This window comes from Rhinatrema bivittatum, chromosome 2, assembly GCF_901001135.1.
Source record: "Rhinatrema bivittatum chromosome 2, aRhiBiv1.1, whole genome shotgun sequence".
Classification (NCBI taxonomy): domain Eukaryota; kingdom Metazoa; phylum Chordata; class Amphibia; order Gymnophiona; family Rhinatrematidae; genus Rhinatrema; species Rhinatrema bivittatum.
In genome coordinates this window covers 290,096,914-290,119,231 of record NC_042616.1, presented here as the reverse complement: position 1 = coordinate 290,119,231, position 22,318 = coordinate 290,096,914, and the positions used below count along the sequence as shown (strand labels likewise).

Sequence of the window (22,318 nt, the reverse complement as noted above, 5' to 3'; positions counted from 1 at the left end):
GTCAACATCTGCAGACTCGGGTCTCCAGACATTCTACAGCGCTATTAAGTTAATTAACTAGAGTGCCCAGTCACTGACATTTTTTTTCCTGCTTTGTTGCTTTTGTTAACTCTATAGCAAATGGGTTAATGCATGTATCACTTTTTCTTGGCTTCCTGCACATAATTTATAGTAGTTGAGGTAGAATTATAAATCATCTCTATGAGCAGGTAGTGAGTATAATGAGAGGTTGATGATGTCTATTATACTGTTGAGAAGGTGGAGCAGCTGTAAATAGAAGGGGACGTCCATAGCTAGTTTAAGAATCACGTTCATTTAGCAAACTAAGGACTTAATTTAGTGAGGATGGGAAAAATGCTTCGTAAATGAGGCTCTAAGGCAGCTAAGTTGAAATGTTCCCTCAGGTTGTATCATACTATATCTCATTAGAATTTAAAACTAGACTTTATACAGTTTATTTTCTTTGTAATTCGAGGCTTGTATGCATCAAAAGTCTATTCTCTCGTTGCTGCACTCCAAGCCGCTATGGAGCCTGATGTAGTGGGCTGCTTGATGCACAGTGTCTAAAACATAACCTCCAAATTACTGAAGGAATTAATTTCATTGAAAAGTTATTTTTTCTATCTGAGGAAGGAGTGGTTTACTGGTTAAAGCAATCTGAAACCAGGAAAACCAGGATTCAAATTGTGCTTCTCCTATTGATATTTCTTGTGATTGTGGGCAAAGTCAAGTTGTTTCTTGTTATCTCAGGTATCCATATAGATTGAATTTGAAATCTGCGTGCAGGCGTCCATTTGCGCACAATTCCCGGCGCACACACATGGATGCACCGATTTTATAACGTGTGCACATTGACGCATGCATGTTATAAAATTTGCTACCCGTGCACATGTTTTTATATTGGCGCGTGCGAGTGCGTGCCAGTCGCGTGCATAAGTGGGTGGGGGGGGGGGGGGGGGGGGGATTTCAGTAGATGTACGCGGCGACCCGCTAGGCCCTTTCCCCAGTTCAAAAATATCAGTGGACAAGCAGCTTTAATGTTTTAACTATGATACCACTGGTCAGTCCTGGATGCACAAATTTTCAAAAATAGCTGGAATAGTTTAAACATTCAAATCCAAAGATAGTAAGGCCCTGCATTCCCAGGCAGATCCTGACACCAATGTTTTGTCTCAGGCAGGTGCAGTGCCAAGGTCTATCTGTGGGCTGAGCCCAGCACCAAGGCCTAGCTCTGGACTGGGCACTGCACTGCGGCCCAGGCCAGGACCATTGCTCCTGTGCAGGCCCCAGTGCTTTAAAAATGGCACCATCTGCTTGGAGCATGGGGCTAAAGTGACATTACTTCAGCATCTTCCACAAGTGCAGTTGGCACCATTTTGAAATATGGCCATATATAACTACAACCATACATCAAAGTGGCATCAGCCATTCTCCAGGCGCACAGTTTTAAAGTGCCAGGACCCAGGCAGGTGTGACCCAGCCTAGTTTCGGCTGTTGTACAAGCAGGATTCAGGAAAGGGGTAAGTTGGGGCCAAGGTGAGAACTCCCCTGTCTGTCAAGTCTTCCACACGAGGAGGGCTCCAGCCTTAGTTGTGGTTTGGGCCTAGGCCTCAGCACCAAGCTCAAGCAGATTTTGGGTCCAGAAGGCCCAGCCAGGGGTGCTGAAAGCCCTTTTTTTTTTTTTTTTAATTGTTTCAGTGTTTCTTTTGTTTTGGGAGCTTTTTTCTTGCTTAATTTTTTTTTCAGTTTGGCAAATGGACCAAACAAACAAAAAAAAAAAACCCCAAAACATTAAATGAGCTGAATGAAAACAAAACTTAACCCCTGAAGCAAAAAAATGAACCATACCAAAAATTTTGGGGCTTCACATCCCAAGTTAACATACACATTATCAGTGCTATTAACAAGCGTAAACTAGCTTGTGTTAGTGTTAATGCAAAATCTTTGCTAATTAGGTAATGAGACGCAAATGTAAAATAACTCTCTTCCTATTAGTGCAATGAAAAATTGCACACATTAAAATATGAAAAATGTTATATACATGTTTTAAGGTAAAAAAAAACAAACTGAACCAGACTTTTGTGGAGGTATAATTATGTTATTGCATTACCATTTATATCAATGTACTTACTTTACCATCTGTGGTAACATGTGTCTCATTTAAATCATCAATATGAATGCAATTTAGTATAACGGCCTTGCAACCTGTGTTAAAATCATTGGAGTGGATTTTTAAACCTACGCGTGCGGCCTAATTTGTGCGCACTACCCAGTGCGCACAAATGTACATCCGATTTTATAACATGTGCACACATGTTATAAAATCCGGGGTTGGCGCGCACAAGGGGGTGCACATTAGTGTACTTTGCGTGCACCCAGCCCTAGGGGAGCCCCGATGGCTTTCCCCATTCCCTCCGAGGTCGCTCCGAAATTGGAGCGGCCTCGGAGGGATCTTTCCTTCTGTCCCCCCCCCTTCCCCTATCTAACCCGCCCCCCAGCCCTACCTAAATCCCCCCTAACTTTATTTTGTAAATTACGCCTGCCAGAGGCAGGCGTAACTTGCGCGCGCCAGCCAGCTGTCGACACGCGATCCCCCAGCATGGCCGCTGTGCCGGAGGCCTCAGTCCCACCCCGGGACATACGCGCGTCCCGGGGCTTTGCACGTGTCGCCTGTCCTATGCAAAATAGGCTTGGTGCACGCAGGAGTGGTTACACGTGTTAATCTTTTAAAATCTGCCCCACTGTGAACATGTAAAGCCAACATTTGATTTGCCCTTTTGACATATCGCAAGTATATTAAAGGCATTCACTCTGAGCTTCATGCTATGAAATTTCAGATCCAATGGTACTAGGCTCAAAAATTGGCACTCGCTGGACTTACCTTTTTCCCACCCTAGAACTAGCAGGATATGGTGGGGAAGACAGTCAATCAACTTATTCTGGAATATGTGATTGTGCCAAAAATTGCCGTGTACAATGCCGCTTTCAAGCACTTAGGTGTCACCAAGATAAGGGGAAGGAAATGAGAGACCTCCATTATTGGTGCTGGGCTGTATAGGGCAAAATATTTCATTTCATTTGACATTTGTTTTTCATTTCTGATTTTTAAGCTTTATTTTGAATTTTCATTTTAAAATTTGTCATTTTTCGTATACACAATCAAATTAGTGCACAGTAATTCCAATATGGATATACACACGTAAACATTGGCCCCACCCCTGACATGTCCTGACTGTCCCTTTTTTCACAAATTCTGTTGCTCACTCACCCGCACATGGGTGCATAATTTGGCTGTTTTAAAATAGGAGTTGCTCGCGCTCAGCCTCGATACTCATGTATATGGGCCTTTTAATGCATGCAACTCTTTTAAAATTCACCCCATACTGTGCACTAAATTAAATTAGTGTATGCTAAGTTAAAATAGTGCATGCTAAAATTGAAGTAGTGTACACTAACCCGAACTAGTAAGCACTAACTGAAATAATACACACTAGTAAGATTACAGGTGAATTTTAAAAGCCCGGCCAATGCATCAATTAAGGGGATGCATGAAAAAGTAGGGTTTATGTGTGCCAACCGTATTTTTAAAAGTGCTTGTATACATGCATAAGTGCCTTGGTGTGCACAGATAAAAAAATTTCCAAAAAGGAGGGAGATGGCAGGATCCGGACAGGGTTTTGGCATTTTGGAGCCTGGGCAAGAGATGTGTACGTAACTACTTATGTGCCCCGGTTTCCTGCCACATAACTACTTCTGCTATGGATGACATGTAAGGCATACAATAAAAGGATCAAGCCATTTCTGAGGGGTTTAAATGGTCTGTGGTAACTGGGGGGGAGTATAGGCTATTAAACCTGGGTGATTTGGAAGTCAAATCCCTTAACTGGGCGAACTGGCAATGAACTGGGAAAACTGGCAATAGCGTCAGTGTGCTTGGCTTTTAAAATCTCCCCACTTACTCGGTAGAAGCAGCATTTGCACACACAGGTGCGCATCCTCTTAAAATTCGGGGCACATGCGCTCACGGCCAGGCTATTTTATAACATGCATGCATAAAGAGGTTAGGGCTGTTCAGCTTGGAGAAGACGGCTGAGGGGGGGGATATGATAGAGGTGTTTAAAGTCATGAGAGGTCTAGAATGGGTAAATGTGAATTGGTTATTTACACTTTCGGATAATAGGAGAACTAGGGGGCACTCCATGAAGTTAACATGGAGCACATTTAAACTCTGGAATTTGTTGCCAGGGGATGTTGTTAGTGCAGTTAGGCTGGGTTTAAAAAAGGATCGGATAAGTTCTTGGAGAAGTCCATTACCTGCTATTAATTAAGTTGTCTTAGAAAATAGCCACTGCTATTACTAGCAACAGTAACATGGAATAGACTTAGTTTTTGGGTACTTGTCAGATTCGGCCTCTGTTGGAAACAGGATTCTGGGCTTGATGAACCCTTGGTCTGACCCAGTATGGCATGTTCTTATGTTATAAAATAGCCATGGGCATGGGCCTATGAACACCACACGTGTATACCCGCATGCCAGTTTAAAAGTTACCGTTTTAAGTGTTAATTTTCAAAAGGATTTACACGTGTAAATGCAACTACTATTATAGCAATTTTCAAAAGCTAGTTACCCGCAAAAGTGTACTTAGGTATATCCGATGGACAATTCAATGGTATATATTGTAGCAATTTTCAAAAGCATATTTAATCAGGTAAAGTGCATTTACACCTGTAAAACCCATTTTTTAAGCGTCTCCAGGCTTTTGAAAATCAGGCCTTTAGTGGGTATTAATTCTTTTCAGACTAATGTATATATTTAAGTTGAATTAATACTTAATGGAGATTTCCAATGTGATGTCAGCTAAAGTGGGCTGTTAGTGGGCAGCGCTGACCAGTGAATTTCCTACTTGGCAAGTTAGTGACAACACCATATCTACATTACTTCTATGTACCGTGCACGATACTCAAAACATGTGGGAATCCTGCTGATTCCTACTCCTTTGCTCAAGAGAAGATCCAGGAATGCCTTAAAAATTAAAACGTTATTCAGTGCAGGGGTAAAAACACTAACCAGAAATCACTAGTCAATACACTGGATACTTTTCAAGCATACCACTTTGCTTTGAAGACGCGACTCTTTAAAGGCCGTTATAGTATACCAATTAATTTATCCAAGGCACAAAATTTCCAGTTTCTAACTCAATGCCCATGGGAGGGGAAGCAGGAAGTAACAGTACTTGTGCAAAGGTCTCTCTGCTTTTATGGCCCTGCTTTTGCTGCTGCAATAGTGTACTGCACTGCAGCATAAGAGGCAAAAGGAGAGAAATAGGGCAAAGGAAAGGGCAGAAGGCAACAGAGAAACAAAAAAACAACAAAAGGGAGGAGATGGAGGAGAGAAAGACGAAGAGCCACAAAAAGTGAAGGAGTGAAAGGGAAGAGAGACAGAGCGGGCACATGCAGAAATAGGGGAAGGGCTGGAAGATGATCTGGGCCGCTACACTGCTGCTGGGACTAGGGCTCTGTGCAGGGAAAGGAGGAGGAGGGGCACAAACATACTTGAGGTAGGTAAGAGATGCTTCAAACGGGTAAGAAGGAGGAGTAAAGTAAGGGGAAAGATGCTAGTAGAGAGGGAGAACAAGAAGGAAGAAAAATTCTAGGAAAGAAAAGGAGGAGACAAACTCCACATTATCTGGGACATGCGAGTGCCAGAAATTGCCACTTTTATGCCAATGTGCTGTTGATACAAGTAAGTGACACCAATAGGGGGGATGTGCTTTCATATGCAACACAGACAATGTCAACGACATTGTCTATATTGTTTCATGGCGTTCTTTCAAACAAAACAAAAAAATATGAAATTTTGGATTTATTCTTCTTTTGTTTTTAGTGCACATTAAAACATGCTATATATTAAATTATAATAAACTAAACTAACTTGAAATAGTGTGCATTCAGATAGCATGCACTAAATCAAAAGCAAGATAGCTTTTGAAGCTGCTTGCGTGCGCCCATATACATGTGCATATGGCCACATGCAAATTTACTACTGTATTTTATAACATGCGTGCAAATGATATGCGCAGATTATAAAATTCGAGTACGTATGCACACACATGCTTGTGTATATAAAAACTGCAAGCCGCACAAGTTGGGACTTATCCGGAAAAGTAGCGACACTATTCTGGATAAGTTCCGATTTATGTGGCTAAATAGTGGCACTTGACTGGATAAGTCTGAAAAGTGCTACTTGTCCGTATAACACTTTTCTGACTTAACTAAATATGTAAGATGGCCAGATAAGTCTAAAATAAAAGCAAAATTTATGCGGGTAAGTTAAAACGTTTTCCATCTATGTAGCAGCAAAGGATCCACGAGTAAACCTGAGCATGTAATTAAAGGGGCGGGACAGGACTGTTCCAGAGAGGGGCCAACAGTTATGTGAATAAGTTGCTATTTTTCAACCTGCAAAAGTGTTGCGCACAAGTCTCTTTTAAATATATTAAAAGTGAAAAAAATGACTGGGAAGGGGGTCTGGATGGTGGGGAAATTTCAGGCTGAAGAGCCACCAGGGTCTTCATCAGCTGCAGATGGACTGGGCGAACTGGTAGTCTGATTGGTAAAACTGTTAATTTCATTGCCACAGGCATGTTATAAAATCCGCTGACTTAACGTTGTAAAAACCAACTTATGGGGGGTGAGGGTAAATGTGTCTAAATAACACAAGTACAATGTATTCACATATCCCTTTAAAATTCGAAGTACAAATACACAGGAATATAATTTGCGCACACTTATCCGGCTAAATTCCAACTTATCTGGCTAAGTAGAGTTTTTGCCACTACGTAGACAAATTTGAACTTATCCAGACAAATAGCATTTTTTTGGTTTACACCCCGGATAAGTCAGAAAAGTGCTATTTAGGTGGACAGGTTGCACTTTTCAGACTTATCTGCTTCAGTGCCTCTACTTAACTGCATAAATCGGAACTTATCCAGATAAGTGCCGTTAGTTTCTGAACTTGTGTGGGTCGTGGTTTTTACATACGCGAGCATGTGTGCACGCATATGTTCTCATATGTTATAACCTGTGCATATCATTTGTGTGTAGGACAGTAGCAAATTAATGTGCACCCGTATACATGTATAGGAGTGCCCATGAGCAGTTTAGAAAGTTTTCCTCAAGAATGGTAACTTTCAAACTGGCGCATGAGCGTGCATTTGTATGCATGTGGTGGCCCACACTCAGGCACACAACTGTGATATAACTTGTGCTCGTATATGCATGCGTGTTATAAAATAGCCTGGACGTGCACATACATACACTAAATTTTAAGTGGGCTCGCATATGGCTGCGCTAGTTCCACTTCTGCCGCGTAAGTCGGGGGGTTTTAACATGTGCGCGTGCCCTCGCCATTCCCAGTTTTCTAGTTTGCCCAGTTAGCAGCTAGATCCTCCAACCTCCCCCCCCCAAGGTTTTAAAGCCAGCTATTTTATAATATATGCATATAATATGTGTCTATGCGTGCATGTTATAAAATAGCCTGACTGCGTGCACATGTGCACTGAATTTTAAGTGGATGTGCACCTGTGTGCGCAAATGCTGCTTCTACCGAGTAAATGGGGGGGGATTTTAGCATGCTGAAACCGTTGCCAGTTTTCCCAGTTTGTTCTCAGTTCACCCAATTAAGGGATAGGACTTCCAAATACCCCCCCCCCCCAGTTTAAAAGCCTCCCTTCCTCCCTGTTAGCCCTGACCTTTAAAACCCCACTGACCTGCCTAGATTTTTTTTTTTGTTTTATAACTTGCACATCATCAATAGCAGAAGTAAAGCTATGCGGCAGGGGACCCCAGCACTCGCCAGTGTGCGAGCCAATTTCATGTTAAAATCCCGTAAAGCCAATGCCCCGCCCCATTTTGGAAGCTTTCGTTTGTGCGCACGGCAGCGTGTACGCACGTATGTGAGCAGCTTTTAAATCCGCTCGGCATGCTTCGGCCCAACATATTCGCACGTCCTCTAATTTTAGCATGCGTCAGGTTTTTAAAATTCACCTACAAGATGGCAACTATACTAGTTCTGTATTGACCACCAATAGAGTGTTTAAGGAGCTTATACTATACCAGGGTCTCCAAACTTGGTCCTTGAGGACCACAACCCAGTCAGGGTTTTTATAATTTACACATGTGCATGAGATCTGTTTGTACACAATGGGAACAGGGCATGCAAATAGAAATCCTCACAACCTGACTGGTTTGCGACCCTCAAGGACAGAGTTTGGGGATGCCGGCATTACACTGACAAAGCGCTGAGGCACAGATTTAGTACTTTAGTCCACAGTGAGCATTGCAATAATATCTTGCGCCTTAATAACCCCACAGTCTTAAGTATTAAATTGTGTATCCTTTACCTAGAGTCTAGAAAGTTGTGATACCTTTTTAAAGAAACAACAAAAAGGATGTTGTAGTACATGAGGTTTTGAGAACAGACGGGGCCCTTCATGTCTGAATAAGGGAACTGTGTGAGCTTGGGAGCTCATGTACTACAAACAGCTTTTTTTTTTTTTTTTTTGTCTTTTTAAAGGTGTCACAACCTAAGATTCTCGTTTTCTCCAGGACTAAATATGGCTGTTAGAACTGCATGTGGTACCTGACGTTCTGTAAAGGTCAGTGATTTGCTTGAACTGATATAACATCAAGTAAAGACAAAAATAACTATAGTCTACTCTTGCTTTTTTTTTTTAACAGTCTTTCTTTTTGTTATTTTTAGCAGGCTGTTGGAAGACAGTAGCATATGTAATGATACCCAGAAGAAAAGACAGTTATTCAGGTGTGTTTGATTCAATATGTCTTCCAGGTCATATGCCCAGTAATGTAGGGGGCAATTATCAAGTAGGCATATAGAGGCAGACTGTGCCTGTGATTTTAAATTACATATTTGATGCAAATTTTAAGAGAAACTATCTGTGTTGTTTTTCTTTGAAAATTAAGTGAAAGGTCTAAATGTTAAAAAAAAAAAAAAAAAAAAAAAAAAGCACTCATATTATCTGAACTTGCAATTTGGGTGGGTAGCAAAAGGGAAAAGGTGCAAGATGCCACACATGCAATTCAATCTAATATGTGTGCACTGTTTTCAAACTCCAATCTGCATATGCTCACAGGAATGTCTTTTTCTTGTGGCTAAAAGCATGCATGTTGCACAATCCTGCACATAGTTTTATCTGCACATAGTTTTATCTGCTATGAGAACAGTTTTCAGCCTAGATGTTTTATCTGGGAAAATCGCTATGTAACCACATTAATAGCTTTGAAAATCACCCTCTCTGTGAGGTAAGCATTGTATAATGGTAGAGTTAGATGTATTTGCAAGTGCCAACACTTATGTGGGGCTATCATCAATGAATTAAAAATGAAATGTAATTATTCATCCACTACTGCCACACTGCAAATTCTTTGTCACTCTTTTTTTTCTTAAAAATAAAACAAAAATGATGAGTTAATCTTTCTCCTGGAAGTCACCTGCATCTTTAGGAATTCTATGCTGTAGGCAAGAAATCAATTCTTCAGGGCATGTCATGAACAATGGTTTGACATCTATACCCTAGTTTTAGGAAATACAAGGTTTCTTAACATGCTTTCAATAATAACCTTTTTAATGTGTTTCAAATGGTGGCACCCTCTTTAAAAAGCAGGCAGTCTTTTCAGCATTTCATTTACTTAAGTGGTATTCAGTGGCATCACATTTGAGATAGCAGTTGACAGCATTACAGACTGCTAATTAATGTTGGCTATCTACAGGTGACCCAGTTTGTTAAAAATCAATGCAGCCATCCCTAGCTGACCTCAAGCTCTCTAAGCAGATGTCTACCATTTATTAAATCTGTCACCTTCTGCAGTAGTGTTTGATTTTTTGATTTCTTTTCTAAGACATAAGATATAAATAAGATAAAAAAAAAAAAGTAGGATAAATAAAATGATGTAATGAGGTGAACAAAAAGTAAAGAGTAATTTTGTTTGTTCATTCATTCACTAATGAAGTCCAGAGTTGTTAGCAGTTAGACTGCAATATGACTACAGCCCAAGGCACCTCCTTCCAGCCCCACACCAGTGGCCCCTACCACCATCCCTGACTAATCCCGTTTTCATGCCACAGCGGGAGACAGGATGGGTAGGATAACTATTCAAAGCGGCCTGTAATATCTCTCCCTGCCAAAACTTAAATCAGTGGATGGACATTGATAGGGGGAGGACATGAGCTGGAGGCATAAGAGGGCCGCTTGGCTCTGATCTCATTTCCTGCTGACCTTATTCCATCTTCTGTTTCCTCTCTGTCAGCATGAATGGTTTTAGGAGTGAATGAGCAAAGGGGTAGAGCAGATAGGCTGCATCGGCAAAGGGGAGTCAATCATCTTAACAGATAGCTCAACAGTGATACAGCAGAAAGCAGTTTCAAAACAGATTTCATGATTCCCACACTACTAATAACAATGGATTAAGACAGTTACTTCAAAGATCTCAGGAAAGAAATTATGGAAAGCAGGCCATTTCCTTCCTTTGCCACCCAAAGCTGGTACAGTATTATAGCTGGCATTTTCTCTTTATTAGACCAGGCTTCTACACCATCAGGCCGATTCTGTAAGGAGCGCAGGAAAACGGGCACTCAGTGTTGAGCGCCTGCTCTCCCAGTGTGCGCCAGGCCACCTCTCCTGGGCATGCGATCCTGTATTTAAATGAGGGGTCACGCTAAAAGGAGGTGCTGGGGACGATAACACGTACTTAGCATCTCCTTGGCCCTAGAGAGGGGGCTGCCAGCGGGTTCAGAAAACAGATGCTCAATTTTGTGAGCGTCAGTTTTCTGAACCAGCTGACAACCATGGGTTAGGAAAACAGACGCAGGTAAAATTGAGCATCTGTTTTCCTAACCTGACTGGCCAGCACTTTTTTTTTTTTTAAACATTTTTGGTTCCTCAGAGTTAATATCGTAGGATATTAAATCAGAGGGTGTACAGAAAAGCAGTATTTTCTGCTTTTCTATACACTTTTTTGGACTGCTCAGAAAATACCTGCCCAAGGCCGCATATTTTTGTTTTTTAGTATCCCGGGTAAATAACTAATAGCCTCAACAACGTGCAATTGCATGCGATGAGCACTATTAGTTTTGAGGGAGAGGGGTTGGATATGCGTTTTCGATGCACTATACCCCTTCAGGGTAGATTTTCAAAAAATTTGCACGTGTAAAAAACAGTGGTTACCCATGAGGCCGGGCCTTGCGTGCCCTGCACCTATTTTCAAAGGGGCCCGGCCATGCGCATAACTCCTGTTATGCGCAGAACTGCCGGGCCTCTTTGAAGGGGCAGGCCTGGGGGTGAGTTCTGGGTGGGGAGAGGTGGGCTTGGAGTGGGCTGGGACTGCGCCATTCATTGCTGTCCCAGCGCGCGCAACTTATTTCAGGTCGGGCCATGAAGTAAGTATTGAAACAAAAAAAAAAAGGAATAGTTAGGTTTGGTGGTGGGGAGGAGAGGGGAAGGGAGGTTAGGTAGGCAAGTTCCCTCCCAGACCACTCCTTAATTGGAATGAACTGGGAGGGAACTGGGGAAGGTCGGGATGTATTGTCACGTGGAAATTGCATAATTCCCCCCCCCCCCCCTTGCGCGTGTCTCACACACACACACATGTACTCGTGAATTATAAAATCCGGCACGAATGTGTGCGCAGCCCCCAGATTTTATAACATGTGCACACTGGCACACGCATATTATAAAATTGGTGCGTCCATGTGCGTGCTCCGGGAAGTGTGCGCACATGGACGTGCACACTTGGGTTTAAAAATCTACCCCTTGCTGTATAAGGAGTAGTGGACGCGCATCGAAAACACGCGTCCAACTGCGGGTAAAACATTGCGTTTAGCTGAGCTCACTTTATAGTATCGGCCTGTAAGTCTGACTATATACCATGTTCTCTCTGTTTTGTTGTTACATTTAGTGTTGATTTTGGTTTCCTATTGCCTTATAATACATTGATCTGATAATTTATCCATGATTTATATTTGTCACTTAATTGTAAATGAATTTGAATTATAATCAAGTAACAAAACTGCAACCATGTTTTAGCCAATACAATCTGTGAGAGTAATCTTGCAAGGAGCTAGTTGATGAAAATTATTATTTGAGAAGGTCCAATAGTTTTCTCTTGCTCTTTGTTTGGGCTTCCAGCTCAGTCAGAATTAGCCTCAGTAGAACAGCAGCATGATGGGCCTTCATTCACAACTACTTATGGGTTCACGCCAATCTCATTTCATATCCTTCCTCAATTCATCCCGTCCATCACAGAGATAGTCCTTGGCTAGGGACCACAAACCATAGCTTCCTCCAGAACCTGGCTTATATTGATCCTGAATCTGGCCATTAGGTGTTACCATAGGTTGATGACCCAGGAATCAAGCCTAGGTCCCCTGCATAAATGTGTACAGCACTTGCCAATGAGCCACCAGGTCAGCCCAGTGATTGAAAATGTTAATAATGGTGGGGGAGATATGAAAATGTGCAGCTGCTTATGCTAAAGTGACCTTGAGATATAAAGCCATTTATTGTACCCCAACCATTGTCTTATTTTTATAACTCTGTAAATACTTGTTCTTTTGTTTCTTCTCTTTTTAACTCTCTATGGTGTTCTAGAGGTAACAGAGACAGCACGGGGAAGGCATCTGGAAGTCGGCAAAGCAGTACAGAGAATGAACTGAAATGGACAGACCCAAGACCGTGGAGCAGTACGGACTCAGACAGCTCCAATCGCAATTTGAAGCCATCCATAACAAAGACAGCAAGTTTTGGTGGAATAACTGTGCTAACAAGGGGTGATAGCTCATCCAGTAACAGGAGTACTGGCAAGCTATCTAAAACAGGTAGTTAGTACTGTATAGGTTTAATAATACATAGGGTATTTTTTACATCAGTGCTGTTTTATCTACCTATATCAGACAAAAACTTATGGGACAGTGTTCGAAAAAGGGTGAATGGATAATTTGTTCTGGATATTCAGCAGGATAATTTGTCTGCTGAATATACATACCCGGATAACTTAAAACCTAGCCAACTATTAGAGTCATTTATCAAAATGTGTTGACTTATTACAGATTGCTGGTGGGTAGGCCAGAAACAAACAGGAAGGCGAACTTTCAAACAAATGCATGCAGTGACATCTATGTGCATACATGGCCATGAGCAGATCTAAGCAAGTATTTTATAACCCCAGCGTATAATATACGTGCATTCTATAAAATATACATATCTCTGCCCTGCATCATACGAGCATATGAAGATTTACGTGGGAATACATGCAATGGTTTGAAACCACATATATCAATGCAATATACATGCAGTGTATTTTAAAACTATATTTGTGTATATTTTATGGCTAAAAGTAAAATAGGACTTACTCATGTAAGTCCTGTTTTACACACGTAAGATGGCCAATTTTAATATGAGTACATAAATGAAATTAACCAGTTTACCATTTAAGTCCACCAGTTTGCCCAGTCCTTCTCCAGATCAAGTCCTTCCTGGTTCTTCACCCCAACCTCCCACCTAGTGAATACTACACAATAACCACATTTTTTTTTAAATTTATTTATTTATACAATTTTACATATTTTAGACAGTAATTATACATGTCAATGATAAGGCTACTATAACAGGTAATCCAACATTTTATAACATAGCCACAATTTTCTTGTTTATGCCCTTTATAAAGAAACAGGAGATCCTACTTACAATTCATACTGGAGCAAATTATAAGGAAAAACTTTTCATGTAATTAGGTGAATTAAATGTATTCATACTACATACCTATGACCGACCTAGAGAATCTATTTTTTCAATCTTGAATCCCAAAATTCCTAAGTTCTGAAGGTTCTAAAAATTCAAATCGTTCATTTAAATGTTTTACAACACATGTACAAGGGAAGTAAACTATCATCTGGGCTCCTAAATGTTTTACTTCAGAGCCCATCTGAAGGAAATTTTTCCTTCTTATCTGGGTGTTCCTAGTAATGTCAAATTTCGAACCGCCTAATATTTCCTAACATACAGATAGGCTCAACTTATACACATAGTTTATTATTCGAAAATGTTACCGTACTTTGTTGGCACATGTTTAACTTGTAAATCTATACCACTCATATTTTACTTTATCGTGCCTCTATGTAAACCGTTGTGATGGTTACCTAACTTAACGACGGTATAGAAGAGTTTTGAAATTTTTTTGAAAAATAATTTTTCTCTGTTTCTCAAAAATAATTTTAAGATATTATCTCTATCCTCGATTTTCTAAAACCTAACACATAAGGTACCTCTAGATTCAATTTGTTCCTCCATTGACTCTTCTAAGAAATTTGTGAGGTTATCTAATTGTTGAGATTGATTCAAAACATTTTCATCTTCCTTCTTTTTTGTTACAATATAAAATATTTTTTCTATTAAAGAAATTTTTTCCAGGGTAATTAATAAATTCTCTCCCAAAAATCTTTTAAATTGTTCCATAGGAGAAATAAGTTTTACTGATGGAAAGTTCAGAATCCTCAAATTATTATAACATTGATTATTCTCAATTACCTCTATCCTTCTAGAGTTTGCTGTTTCCCATTTAATTAATCCTAATTGAACCTCCTGTGCCTGGTTTAACTGCTTTTCTAAACTCTCACATTTCTCCGAGTACTTTTTAACTTTATCATCTGTTAATTTACCCTGTGCACAATAACCACATTTAATGTAGCTCATGCCAGACATTAGCAGGTGTAAAAATGTGTAAGTTGGCAAATGTACACCCGTGCCTTTTAAAATAGCAATTTATGTGTGTAAAGGTTCGCCTTGCCCATAATGCCCCAGACCTCCTCTTTTTTACGCGTGTTTGTGTATGCAAATGTGAAAATGTGCACGTATTTTCAACTTTTATAAATCACCGATTACCCAAGTAGAGGCTACTTGTGCATGTACAAGATATATTCTCATTTTTCACGCGCAATGTTTTGAAAAATCAGCCCCGTTGCTTCATTTTTCTGTGATGTCTGTTCACTCCCAAACACCCTCATAGTTTAATTTCTCTTCAGGAGCCAAAGGGGAAGGCAAAAAGGCTTCCAACAGGCACAGAAAAACTGCAGCAGCCAAATTTTTCGAGAAGAAATTTAATCAGCAATTATAGTCCTGGTGTAGACTCTGAAACAAAGCTTTGCACAGCCCTCCTCATTATTCGTTAACCTGTCTCTTCTCCCACACAACCTGTGAGCTCTCTTTCCCCAGAGACGCCCCTTTTCCTACGGGCATAAGCCAACCAAGGGGATAACCCTAGGCTTGCCCACTCACTGCCTAATAAGGTAGAAAGGGACACAGGAAGAACTCCCAGGGAGCCCGCAACAAGGAAGCAAACTTGCTGTTTAAATAGAGCACTAAGAGCCAGATACACTGTTTTGTTTTGGTTTTTTTCACCTGTAATGTCTTCACTTGGGGTCACCAGTTAATACTGCAGTCTATGCAGCTTTGGCTGCATTTCCCTTCAGCCAGTTTCTTCCGTAAAATGTGGGATGCCTTGGCTGTTTCATATGTGACATCTGTCTTCCTTATCACAGCAAGTCACTGGTGTCCATATTTTACATAGAGTATATGTATGGTGATGCCTGATTGAGATTCTAATGAGGATCAGCAGGAAAGCCCCCTGATTTACCCAATGTTAGTAACTACAATAAAGGAGCGTGCACATGATGAATGTAAGAGATGGTGTATTTTCCATAGAACTTTAGAATTCCCTACCTGAGATACTACGTTTGATACCAGACAGAAAGATTTAAATGTGAACTAAACACATGGCTAGTCAAAAAATGCTTATAACCTAACTTAGAAACATTAGAATGGAAAGAGCTACCATAACAAGAAGGACAAGAGATGTAATTGAAGCATGAGGAATAAACTTGAGAGAGAATGTAAGAATCAATATAACGTTTTATTTTATTGTCTATAATCCTCGCCTACGTCCCAGATCTTTAGTCAAATATATTGGAACATTTCAGTTGATAGCTGTTAATGCCTGTTATGAATACTAACTCTGTAACCCCGTCTTTATTTGTTGATTTATAGCCATGAATGTTACTTTTGTAAACCGTTGTGATCTATACCTGGAACGACGGTATATAAAATATCTAAATAAATAAATACTTATTGGTAGATTTTTAAACAGACGCGCGGGTGTCCATGTCTGCATGGTTCCCGGGGCGTGCACATGGATGCGCCAATTTTATAACGTGCGCAGGTGCCGATTCGTGCGCGCAAGGGAGGGGAATTTTCTTAGAAGCGCACAGTGATGCAATAGGGCCTTCCCCAGACCCCTCCCAGTACACTCAAAAAAAAAAAAAAAAACAGACTGGGAGGGAACTTCCTTAACCCTTTACCTACCCTGCCTCCCTTTTCCCCCTCTCCGCCCCGACCCTTAAAACCCTTCTAACTTACTTTTTTGTTTTTTTTGTATCCACGCTTACCTGCTCTCCCGAGCAGTAGTAAGTTGCGCAGGCTGGCTGGTTGCCGGCACATGCTTCAGCGGGACAGCGTCTAATGGTACTGTCCTGGCCCGCCCACACCCACCTAGACTCCGCCCCCTGGCCCACCCCTTTTTACTTTGCCTGCTCTTCCGTGCGTACCGGGAGATACGCCGAGCGCACATCGGCGTTTTAAAATCTACCCTTTAATGAGAAGAGTTTCCAGGACCTTTAAACTTTGTGTCCTCTAGAATGAAAAAAGGTCAGATTGATTAAGAGGAATCTTTATGATTTAGTCTTAACTATACACAAAATTATAAATATATAAATATAAGTTGTTATAATGGTGCCTTAAGGAAATGTTCATTTTTAATTTTTAAAAAGTTATGCTTCATGACTTCAGCGTATAGTATAGTACCTATTAGAGCAGATGGAAAATAACTTTTTTTTTTATATATAATTTAGTTGTTTGAAGGATTATAACGAATTAATAAACCCAAGAGAATATGTGTAGTGTAGTTTGATTCCATCACTTTGATTTCTTAGAATACAGGGATGGAGGGAGAACCATTTACAAAGTGTTAAGTGCTGGTACTAAGTGTTTAGTGACAGCATTAACACTGTCGATATATGCACAGAGCAGGGCGATTGCCTTTTCACATTGAAAAAGCCAGGATGTTTCAAGTGTCAGCAAATAGCACTGCTTTATAGAATTGACAGTGCATAAAATCCTGATAGTAGTCAAATTACTACGGGAGGGGGAGGGGGGGAGGAAAGGCAAAACTTTGTGAGATTTTCAAGATAAAATGCAAGCCTACGAAACTTATTGCTGCTGAAAAGCAAGGGTAAATTTGGTGCCATTGTTTTTTAAAATATCCTCAGCTTTTAACATTTTTTATTTATTTATTTATTTATTTATTTATAAGAGTTTGAAGGTTGCTTTACAACAATTGTTCTCAACCCAGTTATTTGAACACAGCCAGCCAGACTGCTTTTCTCGATATCTTCCATGAATGTGAATGAGAGAGATTTGCATGCACCGCCTTCATTGTTTTGTAAACTTTTCTGATGCACAATCATTGTGAACATCCTGAAAACCAGATTTGGCTGGGCATTTCCCAAGGACTGGATTGAGAACCAACCTTTCAAAACTGTCCATGCTGAGACAGTATTTAGGGGCTTTCTATGTGTTGGTTCTCTTGCTTGTTAAAAGTTAACAGCAATTTTAAAAGGAACCATGTGTGCCCATAAATGTGCGTATCTGTGCGCAAGCGGAGGGATTGCTGCAATTTTAAATTGTGCTCTCAAGTACCTGTGTATCCTTTAAAGTACCCCCCTCCCCACACATATTTTGGCTAGGGCTTTAGCGGATTTTATGCCCGTATGCAGGCGGATTTTAAAACATGCTTGTGCGATGGAAAAACCACTTTTTCCAGGCAGTCAACCAGTTTGCCCAGGTCATATTGAGGTCTTCAAGACCCCTCTGGGTCTTCATCCTGCAAGCCCCCCCCCCCCCCCACACACACACACACACTTGACCCTGAACCCTCACGCTGTGCTAAACGCCATAAAACGTGAGATCTCCAGACTTGCTCCTCATCAGGACCAGAAGTAAAGTTACACGGATAACAAGCCGACACATTTATTTTATTTATTTATTTATTTATTTAAGGCTTTTATATACCGACTTTCTTGATACAGATCAAATCAACTCGGTTTACATCAAAACTAAGCAGAACTATAACAAACAATTCAACAAGAGACATTTAGTAGGAGCATAAAAGTTACATTATAACAAGGTTGCCTAAACTGGGAGATGGAAAAAAAGAGGGGGAGAACGAAAGGTAAATTATTAAATACAATAAATTACTATATACAATGCCATGATCAGCTTTTTTTTTTTAAATGTGGATTTATTTGTGTAATTTTTGGCCATGCCCTGGAATGTCAATGCCCCGCCCCCTTTCTGCCCCCTTCTTGATGCACGCAATGGTATGTATGCATGTAATTCAAGGGTTCTTAAAATACGCTTTGCTTGCATAAGGCCCGCATACGCACGTATGCGGACATTTTTTACGCAAATAATGCTTTTAGAATCGACCCATACTTGGCACAGTCAAGGCCGATGCTTACAATATTGGATCCAGCTCTCTTTTTTTTTTTTTTTTTTTATATGGTGCATGAGTTGTGCTGATTGATTATTTTGCCATCAGGTTATACATCTGGTGGTAAGGTCTGAGGCTCAGCGCTGGCATGGAGAATGTTTTATTTTGTAAATGAGCCCCAATGTGTCAGTCCATTGTAAATGTTCTTTCATAAAAAGAACTGCTAGGAATTTATTAATTTAATGTTGCTTCTATGGACATCATATGCAGAATTTTGCCTATAATAATACAATCTAACACACACACACACACTTACACACACACATCTTGTTTTATCTTCCTGCTCTATCTTGTCATTCCAGTCAAGGATTTCTATATTTAAGGGACAAGGGCAAAGTAGAGCATTTAGGAAATCCAAGGCAAATAGGCTCTGAGAAAGAGATTTAGGTAGGTGGATTAAAGGGTGGAGGTGTTTGGAGAAAAGGACCACAACTAAGATGTACTTTATAGAGGTTTATTGCTAAGGAAATTACTGGCAGAAAATAGAGAGTAGAAGGAATATGGAAGAAAAGTACGGGTTTATGTGTCCTCAACTGAGCCTTAGATCTGGGTTTAATAGGAAAGAATGAGAGGGATTTGAGGACTGATTCTGCAAATTACAGTGGAAGAAATTGTCATAGATATATTTAAGGAAAAAAAAGCTCTTGGAAAACTCAGACTTGAATTGTTTGAAAGAGATCACATACTATGATTCAACATGTTATGAACTATTGCTCCTGGAAGATTTTGTTTTGTCAAAGAAAGCATCAAAGAAAAAATAATAGCAAGGCTATTTGACTTGGTATCAAGTGCACTGTGCTTCAGAATGAATTCCACTGATTAGAGTTAAAGTTGAATTATCATGTCAGAAAGGAACGTAATTTTCCATTCCCGATGACACCATGAATTTGATTGACTGCAGTGGATTTCATATAATGAAACAATGCTCTCATCTAGTATTTAATAACTTGTTTTTATGAGTTCTGGTCAGGGGCGGATTGGCCTATCGGGGGATCGGGCATCCCCCGGTGGGCCGATCGCTCCAGTCACGTGGTCTGCCATGCGCGGCTGTGACAGAGCCACGCTCGGCAGACCACGTGACGTGTCCTGGGCCGGCCTGGTTGGCGAATACCCGGGCCGGTCCGATATCGTGAGTCCGCCGCTGGTTCTGGTGAAGCAGTAGAATAAGAGAAAGAGGTATGACAGTTCCCCTTTAAAAGAGACTGAATCATTTTTTATCAAATAAAGTTAAATAATTATTATACAGTTAAATATGGATAATACAAAGCTATTGATGCCAAGTCAGTGACACAGTGATGAGAGTAGATGGTTTCTTACCAAAGTATCAGTCAAACAGGACCTGAGTAGTGAGATAACACCTAAGCCAGGAAGACTCCTAAGATAACTGTTAGAAACAACCTCCTCGTGTGCAGCATAATTAAGGTTTCTGATTTTAGATTCTGATAAACAGTGATAAAAAAAAAAGCCCCCAAGTACAAAATAAATGAAATTAGTATATATATTGGATAAACACCAACAAAAATACCAGTGTCCCCCCATAATCTCTCAACCCTTGCTTTCCTGCCTTGGATCCGCTGCTCTGTATTCATATCTCCTCAGCTGTACAAGTTCTTACTGACCAATAGACCTCTGTTTTTTTCTTCCTCCTGCCAGCTCCACTACACAGCTGTTCCTGACAGTGAGCCTTAGCTCTGGGTAAAAAAGGAAAGAATGAGAGATTTGAGAATGAGTTGGGGATGGGCTGGTAGGAGTCATGGGATAGGTGGCGATGTCCTTTCGTGGATTGCAAACTGGCTAAAAGACAGGAAACAGAGAGTAGGATTAAATGGGCAATTTTCTCAGTGGAAGGGAGTGGACAGTGGAGTACCTCAGGGTTCTGTGTTGGGACCCTTACTGTTCAATATATTTATAAATGATCTGGAAAGAAATACGACGAGTGAGATAATCAAATTTGCAGATGACACAAAATTGTGCAGAGTAGTTAAATCACAAGCAGATTGTGATAAATTGCAGGAAGACCTTGTGAGACTGGAAAATTGGGCATCCAAATGGCAGATGAAATTTAATGTGGATAAGTGCAAGGTGATGCATATAGGGAAAAATAACCCATGCTATAATTACACGATGTTGGGTTCCATATTAGGTGCTACAACCCAAGAAAGAGATCTAGGTGTCATAGTGGATAACACATTGAAATCGTCGGTTCAGTGTGCTGCGGCAGTCAAAAAAGCAACAGAATGTTGGGAATTATTAGAAAAGGAATGATGAATAAAACGGAAAATGTCATAATGCCTCTGTATCACTCCATGGTGAGACCGCACCTTGAATACTGTGTACAATTCTGGTCGCCGCATCTCAAAAAAGATATAATTGCGATGGAGAAGGTACAGAGAAGGGCTACCAAAATGATAAGGGGAATGGAACAACTCCCCTATGAGGAAAGACTAAAGAGGTTAGGACTTTTCAGCTTGGAGAAGAGACGACTGAGGGGGGATATGATAGAGGTGTTTAAAATCATGAGAGGTCTAGAACGGGTAGATGTGAATCGGTTATTTACTCTTTCGGATAGTAGGACTAGGGGACACTCCATGAAGTTAGCATGGGGCACATTTAAAACTAATCGGAGAAAGTTCTTTTTTACTCAACGCACAATTAAACTCTGGAATTTGTTGCCAGAGAATGTGGTTCGTGCAGTTAGTAATAGTATAGCTGTGTTTAAAAAAGGATTGGATAAGTTCTTGGAGGAGAAGTCCATTACCTGCTATTAAGTTCACTTAGAGAATAGCCACTGCCATTAGCAATGGTTACATGGAATAGACTTAGTTTTTGGGTACTTGCCAGGTTCTTATGGCCTGGATTGGCCACTGTTGGAAACAGGATGCTGGGCTTGATGGACCCTTGGTCTGACCCAGTATGGCATTTTCTTATGTTCTTATGTTCTTATACATATAGGGGCGGATTTTAAAAGAGTTACACGTGTAATATACTCGCATAACCCTTTAAAATCCCTCTTGCGTGTGCCGAGGAAGCCCCGGGATGTGCATATGTTCCGGGGCTTGAAAAAGGGGGTGGTGCGGGGGCGGGGCCAGAGCCTCTAGGCACAGCGGCCATTTGCTGCTGTGCCTGGGATCGGGGGCCGGCCATTGGCCGGCGAGCGCAACCTACACCTGCCCGGAGGCAGGTGCAACTTCTAAGTTAAAGGTAAGGGGGGGGTTTAGGTAGGGCTGGGGGGTGGGTTAGGTAGGGGAAGGTGGGGGGGTGGAAGGAAAATTCCCTCCAAGGCCGCTCAGCGTGCACAAGTGTGCACCTCCTTGCGCACGCCAACCCTGGATTTTATAACAAGCGTGCTGCTGCATGCGCATGTTATAAAATCAGGCGTAGATTTGTGCACGCCACGTTGCACGCACAAATCTACGCCCACGCGTAGGTTGGAAAATCTGGCACATATTATCTGATTTTCTGTATTTCTTATCAGGTTACATTGTTTACCAAAAACAAACAAGTTTACACTATGTAACAGTACAGCACTTTTATTGTAGCAGAGTACTAAAGCATATTCCTAGCACTATAAAATGTTTTCAGCATTGAAAACTAATGCAAATGGCAACCTTGATTAAGGGGCCTATTTACTAGCATGCGTTAA

General features: G+C 40.9%; 1 protein-coding gene across 10 annotated transcripts in view; it reads left to right on the top strand.

The window, feature by feature from the left end:
- Nucleotides 1-22,318, top strand: part of ARPP21 (cAMP regulated phosphoprotein 21) — an 896,408-nt gene that overhangs the window by 719,560 nt on the left and 154,530 nt on the right. For 5 of the 10 annotated variants that reach the window (XM_029589611.1, XM_029589613.1, XM_029589610.1 and 2 more), the window contains 2 exons: nt 8,762-8,821; nt 12,666-12,895. In XM_029589611.1, coding sequence (XP_029445471.1) covers nt 8,762-8,821; nt 12,666-12,895 — 290 coding nt within the window. The remainder of the gene's footprint in view (nt 1-8,761; nt 8,822-12,665; nt 12,896-22,318) is intronic. The other 5 variants (XM_029589612.1, XM_029589616.1, XM_029589614.1 and 2 more) reach the window with 3 other exon arrangements.